The sequence below is a fragment of the Brienomyrus brachyistius genome, chromosome 22, assembly GCF_023856365.1.
Source record: "Brienomyrus brachyistius isolate T26 chromosome 22, BBRACH_0.4, whole genome shotgun sequence".
Lineage (NCBI taxonomy): Eukaryota > Metazoa > Chordata > Actinopteri > Osteoglossiformes > Mormyridae > Brienomyrus > Brienomyrus brachyistius.
The window spans coordinates 5,220,185-5,240,774 of NC_064554.1; the positions used below are offsets into that span (position 1 = coordinate 5,220,185).

General features: G+C 53.2%; 1 protein-coding gene across 3 annotated transcripts; it reads left to right on the forward strand.

The window, feature by feature from the left end:
* The first annotated feature begins 891 nt into the window (after positions 1-891).
* On the forward strand, positions 892-20,429 carry arhgap17b (Rho GTPase activating protein 17b). 3 transcript variants are annotated; one of them, XM_048991875.1, is made up of 22 exons: positions 892-1,166; positions 1,362-1,449; positions 8,868-8,907; positions 10,785-10,889; positions 11,647-11,723; positions 11,842-11,953; positions 12,277-12,353; positions 12,462-12,579; positions 12,705-12,773; positions 13,126-13,207; positions 13,677-13,804; positions 14,219-14,330; positions 14,770-14,851; positions 14,947-15,027; positions 15,114-15,227; positions 15,639-15,730; positions 16,073-16,229; positions 16,382-16,621; positions 16,994-17,130; positions 17,241-17,783; positions 18,523-18,546; positions 18,947-20,429. In XM_048991875.1, exons 2-22 carry the CDS (start codon positions 1,397-1,399, stop codon positions 19,045-19,047), a joined length of 2,544 nt encoding a protein of 847 aa, XP_048847832.1. In that variant the 5' UTR covers positions 892-1,166; positions 1,362-1,396; the 3' UTR covers positions 19,048-20,429. The 3 variants fall into 3 exon arrangements, with proteins under 3 accessions (XP_048847832.1, XP_048847833.1, XP_048847834.1); XM_048991876.1 differs by lacking the exon at positions 18,523-18,546 and having other exon boundaries at positions 893-1,449; XM_048991877.1 differs by lacking the exon at positions 16,382-16,621 and having other exon boundaries at positions 895-1,449.
* The last annotated feature ends 161 nt before the right edge of the window (positions 20,430-20,590 follow it).

The window sequence follows — 20,590 nt, forward strand, 5'->3', positions numbered from 1 at the left end:
GGCCCAGTTAAAATGTTCGAATAATTTTTAGCCTCACTTAAAGACCTCGATTTTCAGATAGAAACGCCAATAAAATGCACTTCATCCACGCTGAGCAACGACAATAACGAATCGAATCGTGTGATTCGTGCATACATGCATGCATCTGACTTCCAGCCGCAGTTGGACATGGTCACCGATCACATGAAATGAATGAAGGTTGAAGTAAAAGGGACTCAATACTCGGTGTTATTCATGCAGTCGCCAGCGAGGGGCAGCAGTTGATCAAGTCCCCAAACACAAGCGAAATAAGTGTTCCTCTTAAAAAGAGTAATATGTAAAATTTACAAAACAATCTGGAAGAATTTTTAAGGTGTTTATCCGCAAACACACAAGGGCAGCATAATATCGTTTTCAATAGTCTAATTAAAGCAAATGCAATAGCAATAATTTTCCTGTTCGTAAATATGTGACGGCTGTAACTGAAGTAAACATCATGCCCGTGTTTAGGTCGGCTTACAGACGCCCTACATTATCTGACTGAAACTGAAATAAGAGCAGAATTACATGTACCGCATTTACATTGTAATCGGAAACAAGGCGTTTAAAAATTGCATGTATCACTCTGACCGACAGACGGCGCCATTCGCCTAACATGAGAAAAAAGTTAACCATATGCATACTTTTTTTATATGAAAAACTAGAATAATCCTGCGAAACATGATGAACTTCCAATTTAATTACATGTCCTTCTAGCGAGACCAAAAACGTAAATACTCTTCTTTGCACTGAAACAACGAAGGTGAAGGTGATACGTTTTTTATCTGAAAGCCAAATAAACACAATGTTACAGGTTTCATTTCCTTTGTGCCAGATTAACAGCAAAGTCGCATGACTAAAGAAAATGTAAATGGACGCGTGTCTGCTGCGGATTTGATAGCAGCCAGGAGCTTTTACGCTCCCAGACTATCACATGTCACTCCCGTGTTAGGCGCTCCTGGGAAGTCGATCGTACTTCCTGCCCCCGGAGGAGCCCACAGTATCCCTCCAGCGCAGGGCTTGTCCCAGCTGAGGTATGCGGGGAGCTGGAAGCACACACAGGGGCCGAGAGTCGGAGCTGCGTGACCGCCCGCTTTAGGAGCAAACAGCGCTCGCCTCGCCCAAGCGCACAAGCGCCGGTCGTTTTGGTAAGGCACCCAGACGTAAAGGGGCGGACATCTTAGACCGATCGCTAACTTTGCCACATAGGTGATCAGATTGGGTGGTAATGAGCACGGGAAGCGCACGGTCCTGCTTGTCCGCGATGCCAGCCGCTCGGGAGCGCGCATTCAGCTCCGGCCGGTGACGGATCTCGCAGCTGTTTCCTTAAACTTTTAAAACAGCGGAGGAGACGCCGGGGAGAAAAAAAGACGCCAAGATGAAGAAGCAGTTCAACCGAATGAAGCAGCTCGCCAACCAAACGGTGGGAAGGTAAGCGGTCCCAAGCGCAGGTATACCGGGGAAAGCGGACTGAGACCCGGCGTGCGGCTGTCAGGCTCGGCCTGGAGAACCCAAGCCCAATTCTACACATTTCTGAACAAATAATGGCCAGAGTTGGTCTGTGGTGTGTTTTTCAAACCGAGGTTCTTGACACGTAGACGGCTCCATGCTTTGATATTGCTTATTGGTACCAGTCGGATTTTAAAAGTAGATTCATTGTGGGAAAAGTTGCTCGCTGGAAAGCCTGGTGTAGTCAATGATTTGACAGCTGCTTGCCCGAGTTACTGGACTTTAATTTACTAACCAACTAACACCGGGACAACCAGAGCGAGGTTTAGGCGTCGGTCACGTGATCCGTCGGAACGAACCGAACCGAGCAGAGCCGAGCGACACCGGGGCGAGATATTGGGCCGGGGGGAGCCCTGATTTCCGAGGGTTAAGATCGGCCCGGTCCGGCTTGTCTCGCCAGTTTGCTGGAGCGACTAGTGATCCGGCATCTGCGGCGCTCTAAGCTCCATCTCTGCGCTGATTGCCGCTCTCCCGATAAGAAGGACCCGATAAAAGCTTCGCTTCGGCCTCTAACTGTAAAGGGGGGGGGGGGGGGGGGGTGTTGACGTTTAGCAGAAATGGCCAAGCAAAGCAGCCGATTTGCCTGGGAAAGGCAGACCGTATTCCCTGAAGGGGGTTCTCATACAAAGCAGTATTTGCGGCTGAGTTTGTCCATCGTTTGGCGATCTGCCTCAGATGGAGATTGTGTCAGATGCAGATTGTATTACATATAGCGATATTTGAAAATTGTCAGAAGCCCCCAGCATACGTTTTTTACTCTGTTGTACTGGGAGTGTGGAGCGTCCTGTTCATACCCCCCAAGCAATCCTCTGAACTCCTCTGAAATGTGGGGCGGGGAGGTGAAAGGGCAAAATGCCGGTGTGAGGTGGAAACGGAGCAGCCGTGCAGCTGAGTGACGCTGCTGACGTTTCTGTGATCGGCGCCTCTTTGCTGTCTCAGTCTGAGGCCGTTTTTTCGTGTTTTTCTCCACCTCTTATTAAATCTACTCCCTCGTTTCCCCCGATGAATTCCTCCAAGCATGTTTGGAAGCAGTTCAAAGATTCCTTGAATGTCAGACTTGGGGAAAGTTGAGGAATGGAGCGGAGTTTGCTGGAAAGTGCATTAATCGGATTCACCATCATCGCAGGCAGACTGTGACAGCGCCTTTGTAATAGAGGCTGTGTGCTTTGGATCAACACTGCAGATGCGTGTTAGGACCGAGGCGGGGAAACATCTCCATTATTTTTCCCATTTATCCTGGGGGATGAGCGCCTGTACCAAGCAGCACAGGACTGGGTTACACCCTGGGCAGGGTGCCAGGCTTTTAGACGCACATACACACGCTACTGGCCATTTGAAGACCATCTAAAGCCATCTAAATATGCTCACTGTACATTTTTGGACTGTGTGAGGAAACCCACACATCATGAGGAGGTGGGATTTGAACCCCTAGCCCTGGAGTTGTGAAGCGATGGTGCCCCCTACTGGGCCATCCCGTATGTACTCCAGTTTTTCCTCCTTCAGTTGTCCGTATTGTCCTTCTGGGTGCTGTTTAGCAGTGTTTCCGGCCTGAGCAGGGACTCTGTAGAGCAGGGGTAGGGAACCTGATCCATGGAGAGCCGGTGCGGGTTTTTGGGATGACCTCTCAGTCAGCCAATAATAAAGCAGCGATTCTCAACTTCAGTCCTTGGAATCCACTGTTATTGGCTGACTGAGAGGTCATCCCAAAAACCCGCACGGGGCCTCCATGGATCAGGTTCCCTACCCCTGCTGTAGAGAGCACACCGACAGCTCTGCGGTTTCCGGGCCGGCCCATGATCCGTGTGGATCGTTAAAAGGTGTCGGGCGTTGACTTGCTCTGGTATTCTGCCCCAGCTTGTGTCCTCATCCCGGCTCGCCCTGTGTAATCCTGGCTGTGGAGGGGGGGGGGGGGGCTGGTGGGATAATCCCCTGCCCCCGAATGGGGCCTCATACGTGACATTGCCACTCTTAGGAAAAAGAAGCCAGCTTCTGTTTCCTCCACACCGGCCGGCCCGTCTGCTTTTTCTCAGTCAGCCGCTGATTTGTGTGCGTGGTTCCCAGCAGAGTGACAGCACTGATCGCCTCTCTCCTGTCAGGCTGCGGTCGGGGCTGCGTCAAGCTGCCTGCGCTTGTTGTGTGTCTGTGTAGATGCACCATTGGTGCGCGGCTGCGTTCCTCTGCGCAGGGCAGCCGACTTGCTGATCCTGAGGCGGCCGTGTCCAGCAGCTCTTGCAGCAGACACACTGATTCTGCTGCTGGTTTATTAATGAGGAGGAACTTGTTACTTCCTTTTGCTCATTCGCTGGTCATCGTTGTCTCAGACCGCCTTCCTCTGCCTGTGAGGAAGGCGGCGGCTTTGTTCTGAGGAGCTGTGCTGTCGGACCTCAGAGTGGGGTCCTCCTCCTCTCGGCTGACCGGCTGCCAGCTGCGTCCCTTTGAACATCCCGGCAAATGTGGTTACCATGATGATGGCCTCCTTACAACAGTCATATACTCCTCCAGTGTGGCCACAGGGAGTCGGAGACCCTCGGAGGAGACTGGGCGGGGCCTGCTGACTGTGAGACGCTTGTCGGCCGTTACGCCGCTGATGCCGTGTTAGAATGTTACTGCTCCTCGGGCTCCGCCCCAACTGACTCGGAGTCCCAGTTAGGAAGCTGATATGTCCTGCTGTCGCTATAGCGACCATGACCACACGCAGCTGGGCGGAGCGAGACGCTGTGTGCTGTTTGGACGCTCTTTACTGACTTCACACCTGTGTGCTGTTTGGAAAGCAAACCACTCACCCCCCCCCCCCCACCCCCTGCCTCAGCTGCGGATTAGCAGTGCACAGTGGGGAGGGGGAGGGGGAGGGGGACACACCTTTTCCATTCTATGTTTATGGCTGAGATTACATTCCTCTCACCGTGACTCAAAGTTCCCGGTAAGAAACGTCAGAGAAGAATGTGGAGAGAATCTGCCAGCTTCGTGAAAGCTGATAAGCTTCGGTGATGTTAGCAAGCAGCCGGGGGCCTGGAGCAGCCGGCAGTGCTGTCGGGGGGCTGTAACAGGGCACGGGACGCGCGAGAGACCGACACCTGCAGGGTGCAGGGGGTCATAACGGGGCGGGGTTGGGAGGGAGGGCATAAGGGGAGGAGGCTGTATGAAGGAGCGCGACACCTGCAGAGCACGAGGTGTCATAACGGGGCAGGGCTGCATATGACGAGGTCCTGCTGTTTCTCCGGTGCTTTGTCCTTATGATGTCTGCATGATGTTCAATCAGATCCCCCAAGAAACTGCTTACCGAGATGTCTGTGTGGGAGAATGTTCTGGGTCTTAGTCACCATCAGGTCCGCTGTTTTGTGGGCGGGTGCGGGAGGGGTGCCGCTAATGGGGGGCTTAGTCGGCATGTAGCCGCTCTGCTCTGGTAGAAGGTGACAGGAGTGAGACTGAAAGAGTAGCAGGGAGATCGTCATCATCGTCATCATCGGTGCCGGCTAGTGTTTTAGCTGGGGCTAAGCTGCGGTTTTAATGGGTAACTCAGAACTGGGGGGTGGGGTGCACTTGCGTCAGCTGACCTCTTGGAGCTTCCTGCCCCATGATCCAACAGTGAGAATAAAACAGCTGACTTGGTTTCACCTGAGGAATGGCTCAGTGACATCCGGGCGATATTTGGTGGACAAGCAGAATCTGAGACCCTGTGGTAGAAATAAGCTGAGGGACAGTGAGGAGGAGGGATGCCCGCAGCTCCGGCGGTCTGCTGATAGGGGGCGACTTGTGGACAGATCAGCCCTGGTCCAGCTTGCTGAACAGGCTGACTGTGCGTATTTCCTCTGTGTCTTGTGCTAAAGTAGCACGACGTGAATAAAGCTCTCCGCTCAGAGGAGGAGCATGCCGGTGTGGCCGTTTTAGCCGCCTGCCACTAATGGCCCGCTAATGGCCCGCCATCGATCCGCTGCCTTCCCAGCATGCCCTGCTCCTGCTTTGCCATATTCCTGCTTCCCTCAAGCGTTGGGCCTATTCTTTCCATTCTCTTTATACCTTTACAGAGGTGAATTAATGGATTGTTTTATCATGGGTAGAACAGCCAAGGGAATCCCTTGGGGGTGCGCTGTGTCCCGTGGGGTGTAGAAATGTGCTTCCTGGGTCTCGAACCCATCACCGTGTCCCCTGATGTCCCATGTGATGCTCTCCCTTGTGACACGCAGACTTTGATAGGCTGGGAGGTCTTCTCCTCTCTGCTCCTCCAAGTAAATAAACCTGCCTGTCATCCCCGAAATCCCCTGCTCGCTCTCCTCCATGTCGCCACCTCTACCTCGCCCGCATCTTCTCAGTCAGGTGTTCAGGTGTGTCTTTCAAGCTTAATCCCCTTCTGCGGCCTGAGGCGGAGGGTGGGGATGCGGTGCTTGCTTGCTACATCCCCTCAGGCTGCCCCGGTGGCCTGATCGCCTGACCGCTGTTTCCGGCGGCCGCTTCAGTGGCGTTTCTGGGAACTGAGCATGTATATTTCAGCTGCCCTCTGCGTCACCTTGCATGGGGGTTATCTGTGGCTGCTGCAGGGACACAGGAAGGGAAACGTCTTAATCTCCTGCTGTTTATTGATATTATAGTTTAATAATGTGATAGTGTACAAACTGAAGCGTCGACTGGCACCTGCGTTTCTTGGTCTGAGACTGGTTTGCTGCTCCATTTTGCGCCCCCCCCCTCACCCAGAGGAGACTCTTACCCCCCCCACCCCTCTGTTATTGACCTGGGCTGAGCTCCGACAGTCTTCCCTTCCCCTGTAACCCCAGATGTTTTCCACCTGAAGCGTGCCTACCTATTACTGGTGGCGGTGAGGCTCTCTGTCAGCACCAGTTAACACACACACACACACACACTCGTGTTCTGCAAATGAGCAAAGCAGGTTTGCTAAAAAAAAAATGGACGGAGCGTGACCTTGGGGGGGGGGGCAGGGTCTGGCTGTTCAAGCCCTGTGCTCTTCACTGCTGCTGCTTTTCATTCCACCTGTTTGCTGTCCTACAGGCTGCTAATGTTACCCGCCAGTGTTACCCGCCAGTGTTACCCGCCAGTGTTACCCGCCAGTGTTACCCGCCAGTGTTACCCACCAGTGTTACCCGCCATTGCTGGGTCTGTTAAAATCTGCCTCTTGGTAACTCGAGGCTGCAGGAGCTGAGAAAACATCTGTCCGGCTTGCATCCTGTTTATGTCACCAGTGCAGAAGCTGGGGTTGGGGGGGGGCGTAATATTCTCTGTACTATGCTAACTCTCCTACATATAAACACAAATGGTTACTGACCTTTACATGAAAGTTTCCCCTGTTCCCCATTAACGTGGAGGTCATGGTTTGTACGGGAGGGCTGTCTGCGGTTTAATTACAAGCACGGCCTGTATACACCCCCACTCGAACCCCCGTGATCCTAACTTCCCCGGGGGTGACTCATCTGTTCACAGACTATAACGGTAACTGTAGCGATCCTGTCCTGTCGCTTGGTTGCTACTGGAGATGCTGTTGTGGAATAGCCTGCTTTGATATCTCTGAAGGGATCTCTTATTCTGCTGTTCTGCTTTTATTTCCGTGCCTGGCTCAAAAAGACCTGGAGCTTTCCAGATGTTTCCACGGTGCTGTTTCAGAGCCGCTCTGCCTGGCTGGGCGTGCGTTGTTGTTCCTGTGACCTACGGCGGTTCCCGTAACGGACTTCCTGTCACGGCCACGAGCGCCAAGACCCTGAGTAACCCGAAGCTGGTGTTCCGGGTCTTTCCAGCCCTTTGCTGCCGAGTAGCACTGTTCTCTATGCCTCGCTGCTCCTTCGCTCAGGAGGGTGGGAGATCCTGATGTCACCTTCCCGGTCTGGCAGGAGCATTGATGACAGCCAGGACACCCCTCCCCCCTTTCCCATGTTGTTTGCCCCTGCCAGGCTTCAGCGGTACCTGGGGCAAAGGGGCGGGGCTGCGGTGCTGAGCTGTCCGCAGGAATCCGTGGGGTGTAGCCGAAAGTACTCGCCCAACCCCCCCCCCCCCCCACGGCTCTGTTGCCACAACAAACAGAGCGTCAGGCAGGTAGCAGGAAGGGGTGTTCCCTGGCAGCAGAGGGGAGGGGTAAGGGACAGCCCCAGGGCATGGGAACCCCCCAACACATGGCATGCGGGAGGAAACTCAGGTTTGAGGGGTCGCACAGCTGTGAGCTCCTTGCCCCCTCCCCCATGAAGCTGAAGATGCTACAGATCCATTCACCCCAGGGCTGCATCTCCCTGATCTTGGAACGGGAATCCCTCCAGAACGGGGCCATCTCCCCATGCCTGCTTCCCCCATTTCCCTGACTCACTCCGCTTATACAGTTCTGGGTGTTTCCTCCTAGTGATGTCACAGGGTTGAGAGGGTGCATGTAGCGTGATTCCCCACCCTGCGGAGAGTGTAAGGGGATATTTCAGAGGAATTCCGTTTTTATTCCAGGGGAAAGCCAAACTCCAGAAATGATCACGGAATGCCTCTTCTTCCTAAGGTGTCACTTTCCCTAGCAACCCTGCAGGCTGGAGGAGGGGGTGATTTGGTTCATTATCTGGATCAGCAGCCTTGCTGGGGGACGCTGTTTTCTCTGTCTGACCTTTGAACCGTTCAGCCTTCCAGCAGACTGCCCCCCCCGGCAGTCATTCTGTGAAGATCCTGTCACATGAGCTGCTCGTACTTTGTCTCCCTGGGCGATAAGGTTGCCGGGGTAGAGCCTGTTGAACGGTAGCGTGAATTAGACCAGAGGTTTTAGCTTCCATCATGGTGGGCATTTTTTAAGCAGCGCTTGATCTTCTCAGAAACTCTCTCTTGTACCCACGGCTATTATTAACTTGCTAGTGGTTCCTCAAACCTTTCAGGTAAAGTGATCAAACAGTTCAGAATTCAATTAGAGATCTGTGTTTGTGTCCAGAAGGTTGTGGGCTTGAATCCTGCAGTCGTCAGAGTAATAGTGCATCTCTACCCCAGCCACTCGAGGGATGCTGGCTCATCCTGCTCAGGTTTTCCTCATTTGTATGCTGCTTTGGACAAAAGTATCTGCTAAAACAATTAATGCAAATGTGCTTGTGTGATGTGAGCATTGGACTGTGAGTCTGCATTTGTAGTAGCTGGCCAGTTCTGGGGATGTACAGAAGTCGGCCGCCATTTTGATCAGCCATGTGTCCAGGAAGGGCACGCTGTGTATTTTTACCTCGAATTGGCCTGAAGCTCTCCAGTCCGTCTGCCAGGTTTGTTAGCGTGTTCCCGTGGGAACGTCGTCTCATCGGGCTTGATCTTCTCGGGCTGGGATGCTGCCTTTCTCTGGATGTGGACCTGGTCTTCAGCGGAATCTAATCTCGCTTCTCGTTCTTTTACAGAGCCGAGAAAACAGAAGTCCTCAGCGATGACCTGCTGCAGGTAATTCCGTCTCCCGTACTGCTCTCTGCTCCCCCCCCCCCACCGCCATCCAGGGCCCTCTATCCCTCCCATGTCTGTAGTGTCTATACAGCCTGCCCCTTCACAGCCATGCTCTGCTGGGTATTTCTTGATGTGTACTGTGGGTCTTGATTTGATGGCGAATGCGAAACATTGTGTCTTAGTGATGAATAATGAGCAGATGTGCTGTTTCCCGTTGCCAGCGTTGGAATGACTGTATCTGCGGCAGCAGCGAGCGACACGTTTGAGCAGGACCACCTAGGGTTTGACCATGACCGTCTTGTCTGCCGCAGCCGGTTTCATGTCAAAACTGACACGGATGCACATTAATTCGTGGCGATTTAAGTAGAGCTTTTTTTCTCATTTCGGAAATTCAAACTTCATTTTCCAGCAAACAAATCTGTCTTTCCAACAAATGCATAAAACACACCTGGGAGGCACACTGCTTATGTGAGCTGGCATCTTGCCATGGTGGGGGTGGTGGGGGGAGGTGGGGCGGTGTTTGATGTTTGATTCTCAATCCGGCGCATTGTGGGAATGTGTGCAGCATTACAGGAATGCAAGCATTACGAGCAAGCCTGGTATTTTGTGCCGGGCTTTGAGTGGGCCTGTCTGTGCTCCTCTCACGGCGGCTATGGCAAAATATGTATTTTATGGTACAGAAAACAAATGACGACGAGGTGGATGGCATGCAGAAGAGAGGGCATGAGGGAACCTTCCAGAAGGCGGCTCCCCGTGCATTACCCAGGACCTCTGTGTTAACAGTTTATCTCGGCCATAATCCACATTTGCACTCGTATGTCTCCTGGCATTAAAACTGGGTGTATGGAAACCGCAGTAAAGTGGGCAGAGGGGCCCGTTGAGTTGGGTTACGCCCTCTGGTGGGCTGAGAGTTACCGCGCCCAGCCTGGCTGTCTCTCGCCGCAGTGTAAACACCGTCCTGGCTGGAGAGGATGTTCCAGCCTGTCCTGTTACGTTTCTGATTAAAGGTCACCCTGGTTGTGTTTCTGTTTCAGGTCGTGCTCTCGTCTCCTCTTTATCTCCTGCTCTTGGTGTCGCTCTGTTCCACGCTCTGTTCCACGCTCTGTTCCACGCTCTGTTCCTCGCTCTGTTCCTCGCTCTGTTCCTCGCTTTGTTCCTCGCTCTGTTCCTCGCTCTGTTCCACGCTCTGTTCCGGCAAGGATTTGCGGACCTTATGTTTTTGGCATCGCTCTAACCAGGGTGGCCTGTGCATCAGAAACGTCCTGCGACATTCCGCATGTCCTCACTGCACCTGCTCCCGTGGATATGCACCCAGCTGGCTTTGCTTTTACTTCGTGGTAGCCCCCCCCCCCCGTGGCCAAGAGATCAGCAGCTTTGCGTCGAAATTCAGGCTTGGGGTTCAGGACATCAAAACGTCAGGTGTAGGTTACGGTGGAAGATGGTGAACAGAGGCGAGGTGTCTCCACCCAGCCACCGCTCACAAAACCATGCCGAGCTCATCCCCTCCCCACCTCGGAATGACACGCACACAGGGCCCTCGGGGCATTACCCAGCATGCACCTGGAGATTCCTGGGACCTGCCCGAGCTATGTGGTGACTTCAGAAAGGCATCTTCGTCGGCCTGCTGTCCTCCATGTGCCAGTCACTCTCCGGCTTTGCATATATGTGCCAAATCAAAAGTGCTCTGGGCGTTAGCTGGAGGGCTGGGCTATCAAGGGCAGTCTGTGGAATGCTGTCAGAAGTGAAAGAGTCTCTCCCTTTTGAGCTCCTCCTCAAGGACATGAATGCTGGGCTGCCTCCACCTTGGTAGGCCGTCGGTAGGGGGGCGGCGCCCCTCCTGCCCGGCCGTCAGTGTGCTGTGTGTGTTGTGGCTGCAGATTGAGCGACGCATGGAGATGGTGCGGCAGGTGTCCCACAACACGCACAAACGCATGGTCACCTGCCTCCAGGGCCACATCGGGACGGACGCAGAGAAGCGGCAGGTACATCATCGCCCCCCCCCCAGCAAATCCTCATCTGAAAAAACATTCCAGAGTTCTTTACATACTAAGGCATGCAAAGACATGATATTTATATGCATGTAGCTTTCTGAAAAGCTTTCCTGAAAAATGTATTAAAACACTTTACTTAAAGCTCTCGTATAATGCATTATAGACACCATCATAACGCAGTATAATGTATTCATAAGGTATTATAAACACGGCTATAACTATTTATAGAAAGGCATGACACATTATACCCATGATTATTATATATTTCAAATTCTTTATGAATCTGTCATCTATATTGCACTATAAATACCTTCATAATGCATTATAATGGTCAGAATAAGAATTAAGGATGTACTGCATTATGAAGGTATGTAGTGTTCTATAAATGAGCTTCATGAAGCATTCATGATGTATAATATACATAATGTATTATGCCTTTTTATAAATAGTTATAGCCATGTTTAAATTTCTTTATGAATGCATTATAATGCATTATGAAGGTATCTATAATGCATTATGATGACTGCTTTATGTGAATGGTTACCCAAAACTGTCAAGATATAAACTTTAAAAATCAATTCCTCCGAAGCTGAGAGTTAAGCTGTTTAAAACTAACAGCTGATGTATGCAGTAATACATTTATACGTATTGTTTAGTAAATAGTTTGGGTCACGGTTCGTTTGTCACTGTGGCTCCGCTGCCAGTCCCATGATGCACTGCACTGTTAACCCCCCCCCCCCCACCACAGAAAAAGCTCCCACAGACAGCGCTCTCTCAGGCCATGCTGGACGGGGCCGGGCAGCTGGGAGATGAGTCTCTCATTAGGTGAGCCTCCCGCTGGCGCCCCCCACTGGGCAAGATGGTGTGGTCGGCTCTTGGCGACATCGTGCACCGGCCGCTGGCGCCTTTGATAATATTCTCTGCCGTCATGCTTCCCTGGCAGCAAGACAATGGAGATCTGCGGGGACGTGGAGAACAGGCTGGCATCAGAGCTGATGCAGCACGAGGTGCAGATTGAGAAGGAGGTGCTGGACCCCCTGAACCAGCTGGCTGAGGTGAGTGGGAGTCACAGGGAGCTGTGGAACGCCACATAAGGGTGTCACTGACTCCTACATGGTTGGGGGGGGGGGCTGTCCAGCCCATGGTGAAGTGCTTCTGTCCTGATGGGACTGGAATCTTTGGGCTGCTGCGGTTGCCGGGTCTGGACGCAGTGCATGGTGGAACAGATCTTTTGAAGAATTAATTCTAGATTAACTTCCAATTTCTAGTCCTGAGATTATAGGAATCTGGATAAACAGTAGGGGGATGAGGGATTTTCATCTGCAGTCCTGAGCTAGGCTAGGCTGCAGTGGTCATATGACCTTCCATGCCATTTCAGGTGGAGATCCCCAACATCATGAAGCAGAGGAAACAGCTGGCCAAACTGGTGCTGGATTACGACTCTGCAAAAGCCAGGTGATGAACAGAGGGACCGCATTTCCCAGAATGCTCCGGCACAGGCGAGTGTGATTGGTGGGTCTGCAGGGGGCCGAGGGCCTCAGCTCTCTGCTGGGCATTTTCTAGGTGGCTGCAGCAGAACAAGTCGATGGTGTCCACCACGAACAGCTCGGGCCTGACAGCTAAGGTGGAGGCCCTTAAGGAGGAGGTAGACGAGGCCATGAACAAAGTGGAGATCTGCAAGGTACAGTCTCTGCCTCCGTCCGCTTCAGTGTGAGGGGCGTCTGCATTACTCATGGAGAGAGAGCCCCAGCGGTTCTGGAAATTTTGAGATGACCCTAACACCATGTGGTTCCCCCTCCCCCACAGGACCAGCTGGCTGCTGACATGTACACCTTCTCCTCCAAGGAGGGAGACTACGCCCGCTATTACGTCACGGTGCGTGCTCCTGCTACGTCTGGCTCCGCCTCTCCTCATGCTGTCCCCCCCCCCCCTCCACTATCCACTGTGCGGCACCCATTTCCTTACTCTGTTCAGCAAACCCATCAGCCCCCAGCCGTGGACCAACATCCTCATGTAATACTCGGGCGGGGGAAGCATGCAAACACCCCCTGCCCGAAAAGCAGACCATGTGATTACGCTCCGTGTTTATGCACTTAAAGAGGCTCTCGTGTGACGTGACCGGCTGCCGTGCCCCCCCACCTTGCTGAGGGGGTGGGGCTCTGGGAGTCGTGCCTGTCTGCATTTCCTTCCCCGTCATTGGCTGAGACTCTGCTGTCTGCCATTTTAGTTGCTGGAGGCGCAGGCTGATTTCCACCGGAGGGCGCTGTCCCTGCTGGACCAGGTGCTGCCAAGCATACGGACACAGCAAGGTAGGCCGCCCTCTTTGCCCCCCCCTGCCCCTTGCCCCGCTCTATTGCGCCTACCTTTCCATGACCCCTGTTCTGTTCCTCTGAAGAATGCAGGAAGTTTCCACAGGCTTCTGCGTCTCTGTGTAAAAACCTGTCTGTAGAGTGAATTGGGGACACAGGGCGTTGTGGGGGGGGGGGGCTTAAACACTGAGAGATTAATTCTGTTGTTCAGGCTTTTGTATTCCAGTTTGCTAAATGGCTGCTCTGTTCTGCCTGGATTATTAAACAAAGCCAACACTTCATAAAGGTCTTTGAGATGCCAGCTTTCTGTGCTGGAAAGAGGGGTCTTGACATCACTCTGCTGGCGGCAGGATTTGAACCAGTGACCTTCCGTTCAGTGTCTTAACCTGGAGAACCGCAAAGCACCCCATCTGATGGCACGTGTCCTGTTACATGATAGCGTTAGTGCCCCGTGACCTTTGACCTGCAGACTCATGGATGGAGAAGCCGGCCTTTGGGACGTCGTTGAGCGAGCACTTGAAGCGCAGTGGAAGGGAGATCGCTCTGCCCATAGAGGCGTGCGTCATGATGCTGCTGGAGACGGGCATGAAGGAGGAGGTGGGTGGGGCCTCGCAGAAGGGTGGGGCCTAAAGAAGAGATGGGTGGGGGCAGGGCTTCCCATTAAATCCAGAGCCTTTTATTCTGAAGCCTCTAGTTCCTCACCTGGAAAAGCTCTGGATTACAGGGGATTTCATGAGGGAGTATCGCCCAGGTTTGAACCCCCTTGTGGTATCTTCAGGGGGTCACTGGAGGGGATCTCTATTCGTGCTCAGGGTGCGGGTTCCATTCCACGGGCCACTCGCATTACAAACACACCGCCTGCTAACCAGCTGTCACCTGCGACTGACACTGAAAGTGGGGGCCGGCCCCTAACAAAAGGGCCCATGTCCGCCTCAAACATTCATCAGTGTAAGCTGATCCATGGGGAGGGGGGGCAAGCATCCAGCCCTAACCGGTGTCCCTGTGCCCCAGGGCCTGTTCCGCATCGCGGCTGGAGCTTCCAAGCTGAAGAAGCTGAAGGCGGCTCTAGACTGTTCCACTTCACAGTTGGAGGAGTTCTACTCCGACCCCCACGCTGTCGCTGGTACGGCCCGTCGATGCATTTCCCCCCGACGACCCCCTCTGTAGCATCACTGTGGTTGTGGCTGTCTGCGGCATGTTCCGGACTGGCTGGCGCGGTTGCGACGATGAGTCAGTGATGCACACCCAGCCATGACGATCCCGGAGTGGGTTTAGTGTCAGTTTGAGGACCTGAGGAGGAAACGACCCTGACCTGTCCTCGTGAGTGATGACAGCAGAATATAAACTTATGAGTGTTTCGGGCTCGTCACACCCTCAAACGCTGGCATGAGGTCCGGAACAGCAGAGGCCCGGCTAGGTTGGCCAACAAGATGTAATGACACTGTGCAGAGTGGCGGGCAGGGCCAACTGGGCTTTGGAGTGATCCCTCACATCCTGCTTGGGGGAGCGAGGTCAAGAATCTGCTTGTTCTACATCCTGAGGAGTGCGTCCTTGTGTTTCAGGTGCTCTTAAGTCCTACCTGAGGGAGCTACCAGAACCTCTCATGACCTTCGAGTTGTATGAGGACTGGATACAAGCTTCCAAGTAAGACGACCCCACCCCACCGGATATTAGGAGTACCAATCCAGTCAGCTGATGGTTCTGACCAAACAGGTTTGCCGGGTCCTGTGTGTCCGCAGCATGTCCGACCCAGACAAGAGACTCCAGGCACTGTGGGTGACGTGTGACAGCTTGCCGAAGCACAACAAGGCCAACTTCAGGTGTCCCTACCCGTGCCACCCAGTCTCTCCGGCGTCCCTTGTAGCTCGGATTCGGTGACACTCATGGTCCGGATGCTCTGTCGCAGGTATCTGGTGAAGTTCTTGGCTAGGCTGGCGCAGGACAGCGAAGTCAACAAGATGACGCCGAGCAACATCGCCATCGTGCTGGGACCCAACCTTCTGTGGGCCAAAACTGAAGGGTGAGAGGAAGCTTTCGGCATTTTTTTAACCATTTAGACACAACCCATTAGAGGGATTTGCAAGCAGGAGTATCTCAGAAAGTTTCTCCATGTGGAGTTGGATGGACTTCAAGCCAAAGATGTTTGCAGCCCATTACAGCCACATTAGCCAGATCTAAAAATTGCTAAGTAAGTCGTACAGGCGGGGCTGTCTGTTAAGTGATGCTTTTAGCTTCGTTAGTGTGTCCGAGCAGCGCCTTTGATTTAAAGTTGATGGAAGAATAGACTCCATGGCTGACTGTGCAAAGACAGCAGTGATGTAGCTGTCTGTCTACTGCTCTTCTGGGGTATTTGCAGCTGTCCCCTCCCTCTTAATGCTCATCGTGGTGTTAACGCGCGACGTCATCGCCGTTTCGTCGCTCCCCCCTGCAGGAGCCTGGCGGAGATGGCCGCTGCCACCTCGGTGCACGTGATGACCATCATCGAGCCCATCATCCAGCACGCTGATTGGTTCTTCCCAGACGGTAGCCCCTGCCCCACCCTTGCCATGTTACTAGGGCTGCGTGTCGGTTGTGATCCTGTATGACCGGTTCCAGACCAGGATCCGGTTTGAATTTTGCTTCTGGTTCTGAGTAGCACAGACCAAAATTTCTTGCCTCTGAAACAGTGTAAATGATGTAAGAAGCTGTGTTTCTTTAGCTGATGTCATCACTCAGAGTAAGGTGCTCCTCCTTCTCCTGCTTGTGTGTTTGGGTTGTTGAATATCAGAGTGGCATTAGCCAGCCAGCATCTGCTTGTTGAGGTTTGCCACCATCCCCCATGCCACTCTCGGTTGGTGGATCGCAGAGCTTCTTGTCTCGCCGCAGATGTGGACTTCAACGTGTCAGGCATGTTCGTCATGCCCAGTTCCACGACCATCTCGACCAGCTTCCTGACCCCCACGGATATGGATTTCGGGACCACAGAGAAGAAGAGGCCGGTCAGCATGGCTGTCCTGGACTCTGACAGTCCGCGCAGAGACAGGTACTCTTCAAGGCTTCTTACTGCTATGTTGTAACCTTCAGTGACCCCTGTTCAACTCTCCTAGGGGAAGATTGACTGTCTGCCTTGCTGTTCCATCATGGCCATGTTGTATGTTCACTGTCTTCCCCTTCCACCCTCTTCTGCTCTCCTAGCTTAGTTAACAAACTATTGGACCACACCCCACGTAGAGCCAACACTTATAAAAAGCCCCTTGCCTCGCCTGCCTTTCAACCCCCCCTGCCCCCAGCAGAGGGCACTGGGGTGACACTAACACATGCTCAGGTTCAGCCAATGGGCTCAGGCCAGGAAGTGTTGTCGTCAGAGTCCGCACAAGGGGCGGAGACAGGTGTCACGTTGCAGGAGCTCCCCACACAACGCACAGAGGTGGACAGGTGAGGAATGTGGTGACCATGGCATGGTCCACTGGCCAATCATGGCCTGGCTAAAGATTCCAATCAGCAGAAGACCACAAATAAATTTGCATGCAATTTCCAGTCCAGGTTAAACTGAATTTGCATGAAAATCGAATCAGAAGACTGATGGAGCCAGTCACTTTTGCCCCTCCTCCGCATGTTATAGTCCCCTGGAATGCTTTCCTGCTTCATGCCCTGGGCTGTCGGACTGGGCTCAGCATTTGCACTCCCTCCAGCAGATGGCCTTATAGTGCTGTGTGCTAATTTTAGTATGGCTGAGTGAGGGTGCCCTTCTGGGGTCGGCACAGGACCCCAGATGCAATAGCCTGATGGTCATTTGTTTCTACATAGCACCACATCCCCTGTCCAGAAGAACGGGTTCTCTGGTGGCCTCCCAGCAAACCCCTATGGTGCGGGCAGCAGCTCGGGGCCGTTGAGTGTCCCCCAGCCCGGCGCGCGGGCCCCCAGTCCACTCATGGTGCGCAAAGGTGAGACTCTCCTCTCTGTTAACACCAGCTGGCTGACCTCTATAGTGCTTCTTTATTAACGTGTCGTGAAACTGGAAGCCATCCTTACCCTCTTTGTTTCGTACCTGTAGGTGTGAAAAAGCCTGCCCCCGCCCCACCCAAACCGACCAATCCCCCTCCAGGACAGGCCAGCAGCCAGCCAATAGCATCTTCATCAGCGGCACAACCGTCTGCCTCATTGGCCAAGCCAATTTCCAGCTCTTCCCCATCGGGACAGAGTCTAACCCCGCCGTCCAGCACGGCTCGGCGTCACTCGACCAATCAGCTCCCCATCCAGGCCCCCAATCACCCGCCCCCTCAGCCTCCCATGCAGGTCACACCCCCCCTCCAGCCCAAAGCCGCCGCCACCACCCCAGGGACGGGAGAATCCAGTGCGGACCCCTCCCCCCCAAGCACACCGACACCCCCTGACACTCCGCCGCCCGACACCGGGCTCCCCGACATCTCCTATGTTTCACCCGTCTCACCTAGCTACCAGTTTGGCTCCCTGCCCCGCCCCCGGCCCGTGCCTAAACCCCGCCATCGACCTAGCGTGCCCCCTCCCCCACAGCCAGCCACCCATGGCAGCGATGGCACCAACGGCGTGTGCCGCAGCACCTCAAAGATCTCCACAGGTAAGACCTCCCCTCCTTCTCTGGTCAGCAATAACATCAGTGCCTTATTTTGCATGTTATGCAGCAGTCCAGTCCGCACACGGTCATATGACCCCTGCCCTGAAAGCCAAAGTACGCTCAGGGTCATCTCATGACCTCACGAAGTACCTGGGGGTCAAGTACGTACGGTTCTCCAGAACGTGGATCAGACTCTCTATCAGAGTTCTCCCCACTACGCCTGTTAGCATAGTGGCTAGCTTGACACTCCTACTGCTCTGGTCCTCACCTGCCTTGTGGTTTCACTGCTTTCCAGGCATCTTCACTTTCATCTTTATCTATCATTTCCATCTTCACCTTTGGCCTGCAGGTCTCGCGCTTGTGCTCAGCCATTCAGGATGCTCGCCTAGCCGCTGCGTTTAATCACGCTGGTCACGCGCAGAGGGATCGCTAATGACTGCCAAAGTCCGAATGCCGGTCTGTCGTGGAGCTTGCATCACGACTGGGAATTCTAATCGCTGTGGGGAGAGAAGATTACTCTGCAAGCTCTTAATATTCCAAATTTATGCCATGCTGTTTTCTCCCAATACGCTGGGCTAATGACAGAACCTGTAAGCTCTCTGGCTATAGCATGTGGTTGGTTGACACGCAGGCCAGGGCCAGGACTGTGGCAGACAGCTTACTGACCTCACGTCTGTCTTGTTTGTTTGTTTTGTTTTACCCCATTTGCTGACCTCACTGACCTGCATGTCTGGTGCTGCAGAGACACTAACTGAGGAGTCACCAGGTATCTACCTAAGTGAACGTTTGGGAATGATCTTTACTTCAGGGCAGGGGTAGGCAGTCTGATCGTCAAAGGGCCGGTGTGTATGCAGGTTTCTGGGAGACCCTTTAGGTCAGCTGTTCAAACCCAGGTGTGAGGACTCTTCAACCAATCACCCTCTAATCAGGGAGCTGCAGCAGAAACCTGCCCACACAATGGCCCATTCTGGAAAAGACTGCCTAACGCCTTGCTTTAGAGAGCAAATTTATATGTTCGTAAGTATGCATGGGTATGCCAGAGAAGCAGGGCGAATCTGGGCAGATTCAGTCAGGCTAAGGCATGAGCACGATGTCACTTGCCTCAGACATAGATGGCAGAGATGTTAATAGGGGGCGCTCACCCATGCTTGTGATCCTCCCTGCAGACGGCGCTCAGGTGCTGACTGGTCTCAGCCGCACACTGGAATTCACTGTGGAGCCCCCAGCAGTGAGCCCCGAGCTTGAGTCGGAGAGCACTGCCCTCTGAGCTGGAGGCCATGCCCCTCCCAACACACCCCGCCCACTTTCCTCATCTCAGTTGGCCAAAGACCCCCCTCCCCCTTATCTCCTCATCCAAACATCCTCACTCCAGTGCACTCCTTACGCACCCTGCCGGCCACCAACGAACTCCTGCGCCTTCAGGTGGCCGGCTGTTGGAACGGCAACTAGGACATGGATTAGATGACCAAAGACCCTTAGATAAGCATTTAGCTTGGGGACACTTTTCTCGCCGTCTGGAAACAGCTGGACGTGACACTTCCCCTGGGTGGACGCGTTCACGCATAGGTGACGGGGCTTCTGTATTCGAATGGAGAATCTTTCTCTTCTGGCTTAACATTGTGCACAAGGTGTTTCTGGTGGTATATGGAATGTGTTTTTTTCCAAGGAAAATGTGTATTATTATTTTTTTGTGTAGCTGTTACTAGTGCAACTAGGGGGCGCTAGAGAGCGGCGGGAGGAATGACGCATACAAAAGTGAAAACCGCCGGTGTGCCGAGACGGGTCACCACAGCTGTCTCCGGGTGACCCGTGCCCCCCCCCCACCCCGGACATAGCCCCCGGAGCACACCCCCCTCCGTATTTATTTACATGCACATTCCGGCCATACCTCTGCATTTTTGCCGTGGAAGTGGACGCCAGATCAAGCAGCGACTTACGGACCCTTCCGCCGTAAAAGGAGCGGCGTGGGACGACCCGCTTCCTCCTGGAGGTCTGCGCGGCTTTGGCGGAGCCCGGGGCCCATCATGAGGATGATGGAAGACCCCATTACAGCGTGCCACCTTACTGTCGGGGTTGGGCCGCAGGTTTCTTAAGAACAGTGTCTTATCACCAAAGATGCAGCGTAATTCCGAATAGTTAAAAGTACACTTTGAGCACTGTGGGTGATTTGGGTTTTCTTCAGTATGATTCTTTGATTTACCCTCTCTGGACCACTCCCCCACCCTACAAGGCAGAGCATTCTGACTGTTTTTCTCTACCCACTGTAGTTTATAAGCTGCACCCCCCCCCCTCCACTTTGCATTTAGCCCCCCCCTCATTCCCGTAACATGGTTTCACTGTCACACGCACCAAAGCGCAGCTGCTGTCCCCCACAGTAAAATGGTACAACCCCTGCCCCTCCCCCATGTCCCCCAAATCTCGCACCTCCCCCTTGCTGAAGTGACCTTCTCGCGTTTCACTGCGTTGCCTTAGTCACACCAGAAAATTCGTTTAATTTTTTATTTTTAATAAAAGCCTCTGAAACTCAAACACTCATGCTCACAGGTATAATTTGTCGACGCCGTAGCAACCGCAGCAGATCTGGCTATTTAGAAATACACAATTGCTTTGAAATACCCCATCTCAGAATAAATACAATTAAACCTGTAACCAGTGTTTTTCTGTCTCTGGCCCAGAGCATTTTATATTGCTGCCATATCTTTTGATGAGAATGTCACCTATTTTGCTTACAAACTCATAATTAGTGTAGTTTTGAGTTCACATGTTGACTTTCAATCCACTCCATAGTGTTTTGCTCCCCCTGGTGGTAA

What these genes read in the sequence shown, in the direction of transcription:
- arhgap17b (XM_048991875.1), top strand. Translation starts at nt 1,397, where the DNA reads ATGAAGAAGCAGTTCAACCGAATGAAGCAGCTCGCCAACCAAACGGTG. An exon ending in TACGACTCTGCAAAAGCCAG is followed by an intron (nt 12,354 to 12,461) that starts GTGATGAACAGA and finishes GGCATTTTCTAG; the next exon opens with GTGGCTGCAGCAGAACAAGT. An exon ending in CACAACAAGGCCAACTTCAG is followed by an intron (nt 15,028 to 15,113) that starts GTGTCCCTACCC and finishes GCTCTGTCGCAG; the next exon opens with GTATCTGGTGAAGTTCTTGG.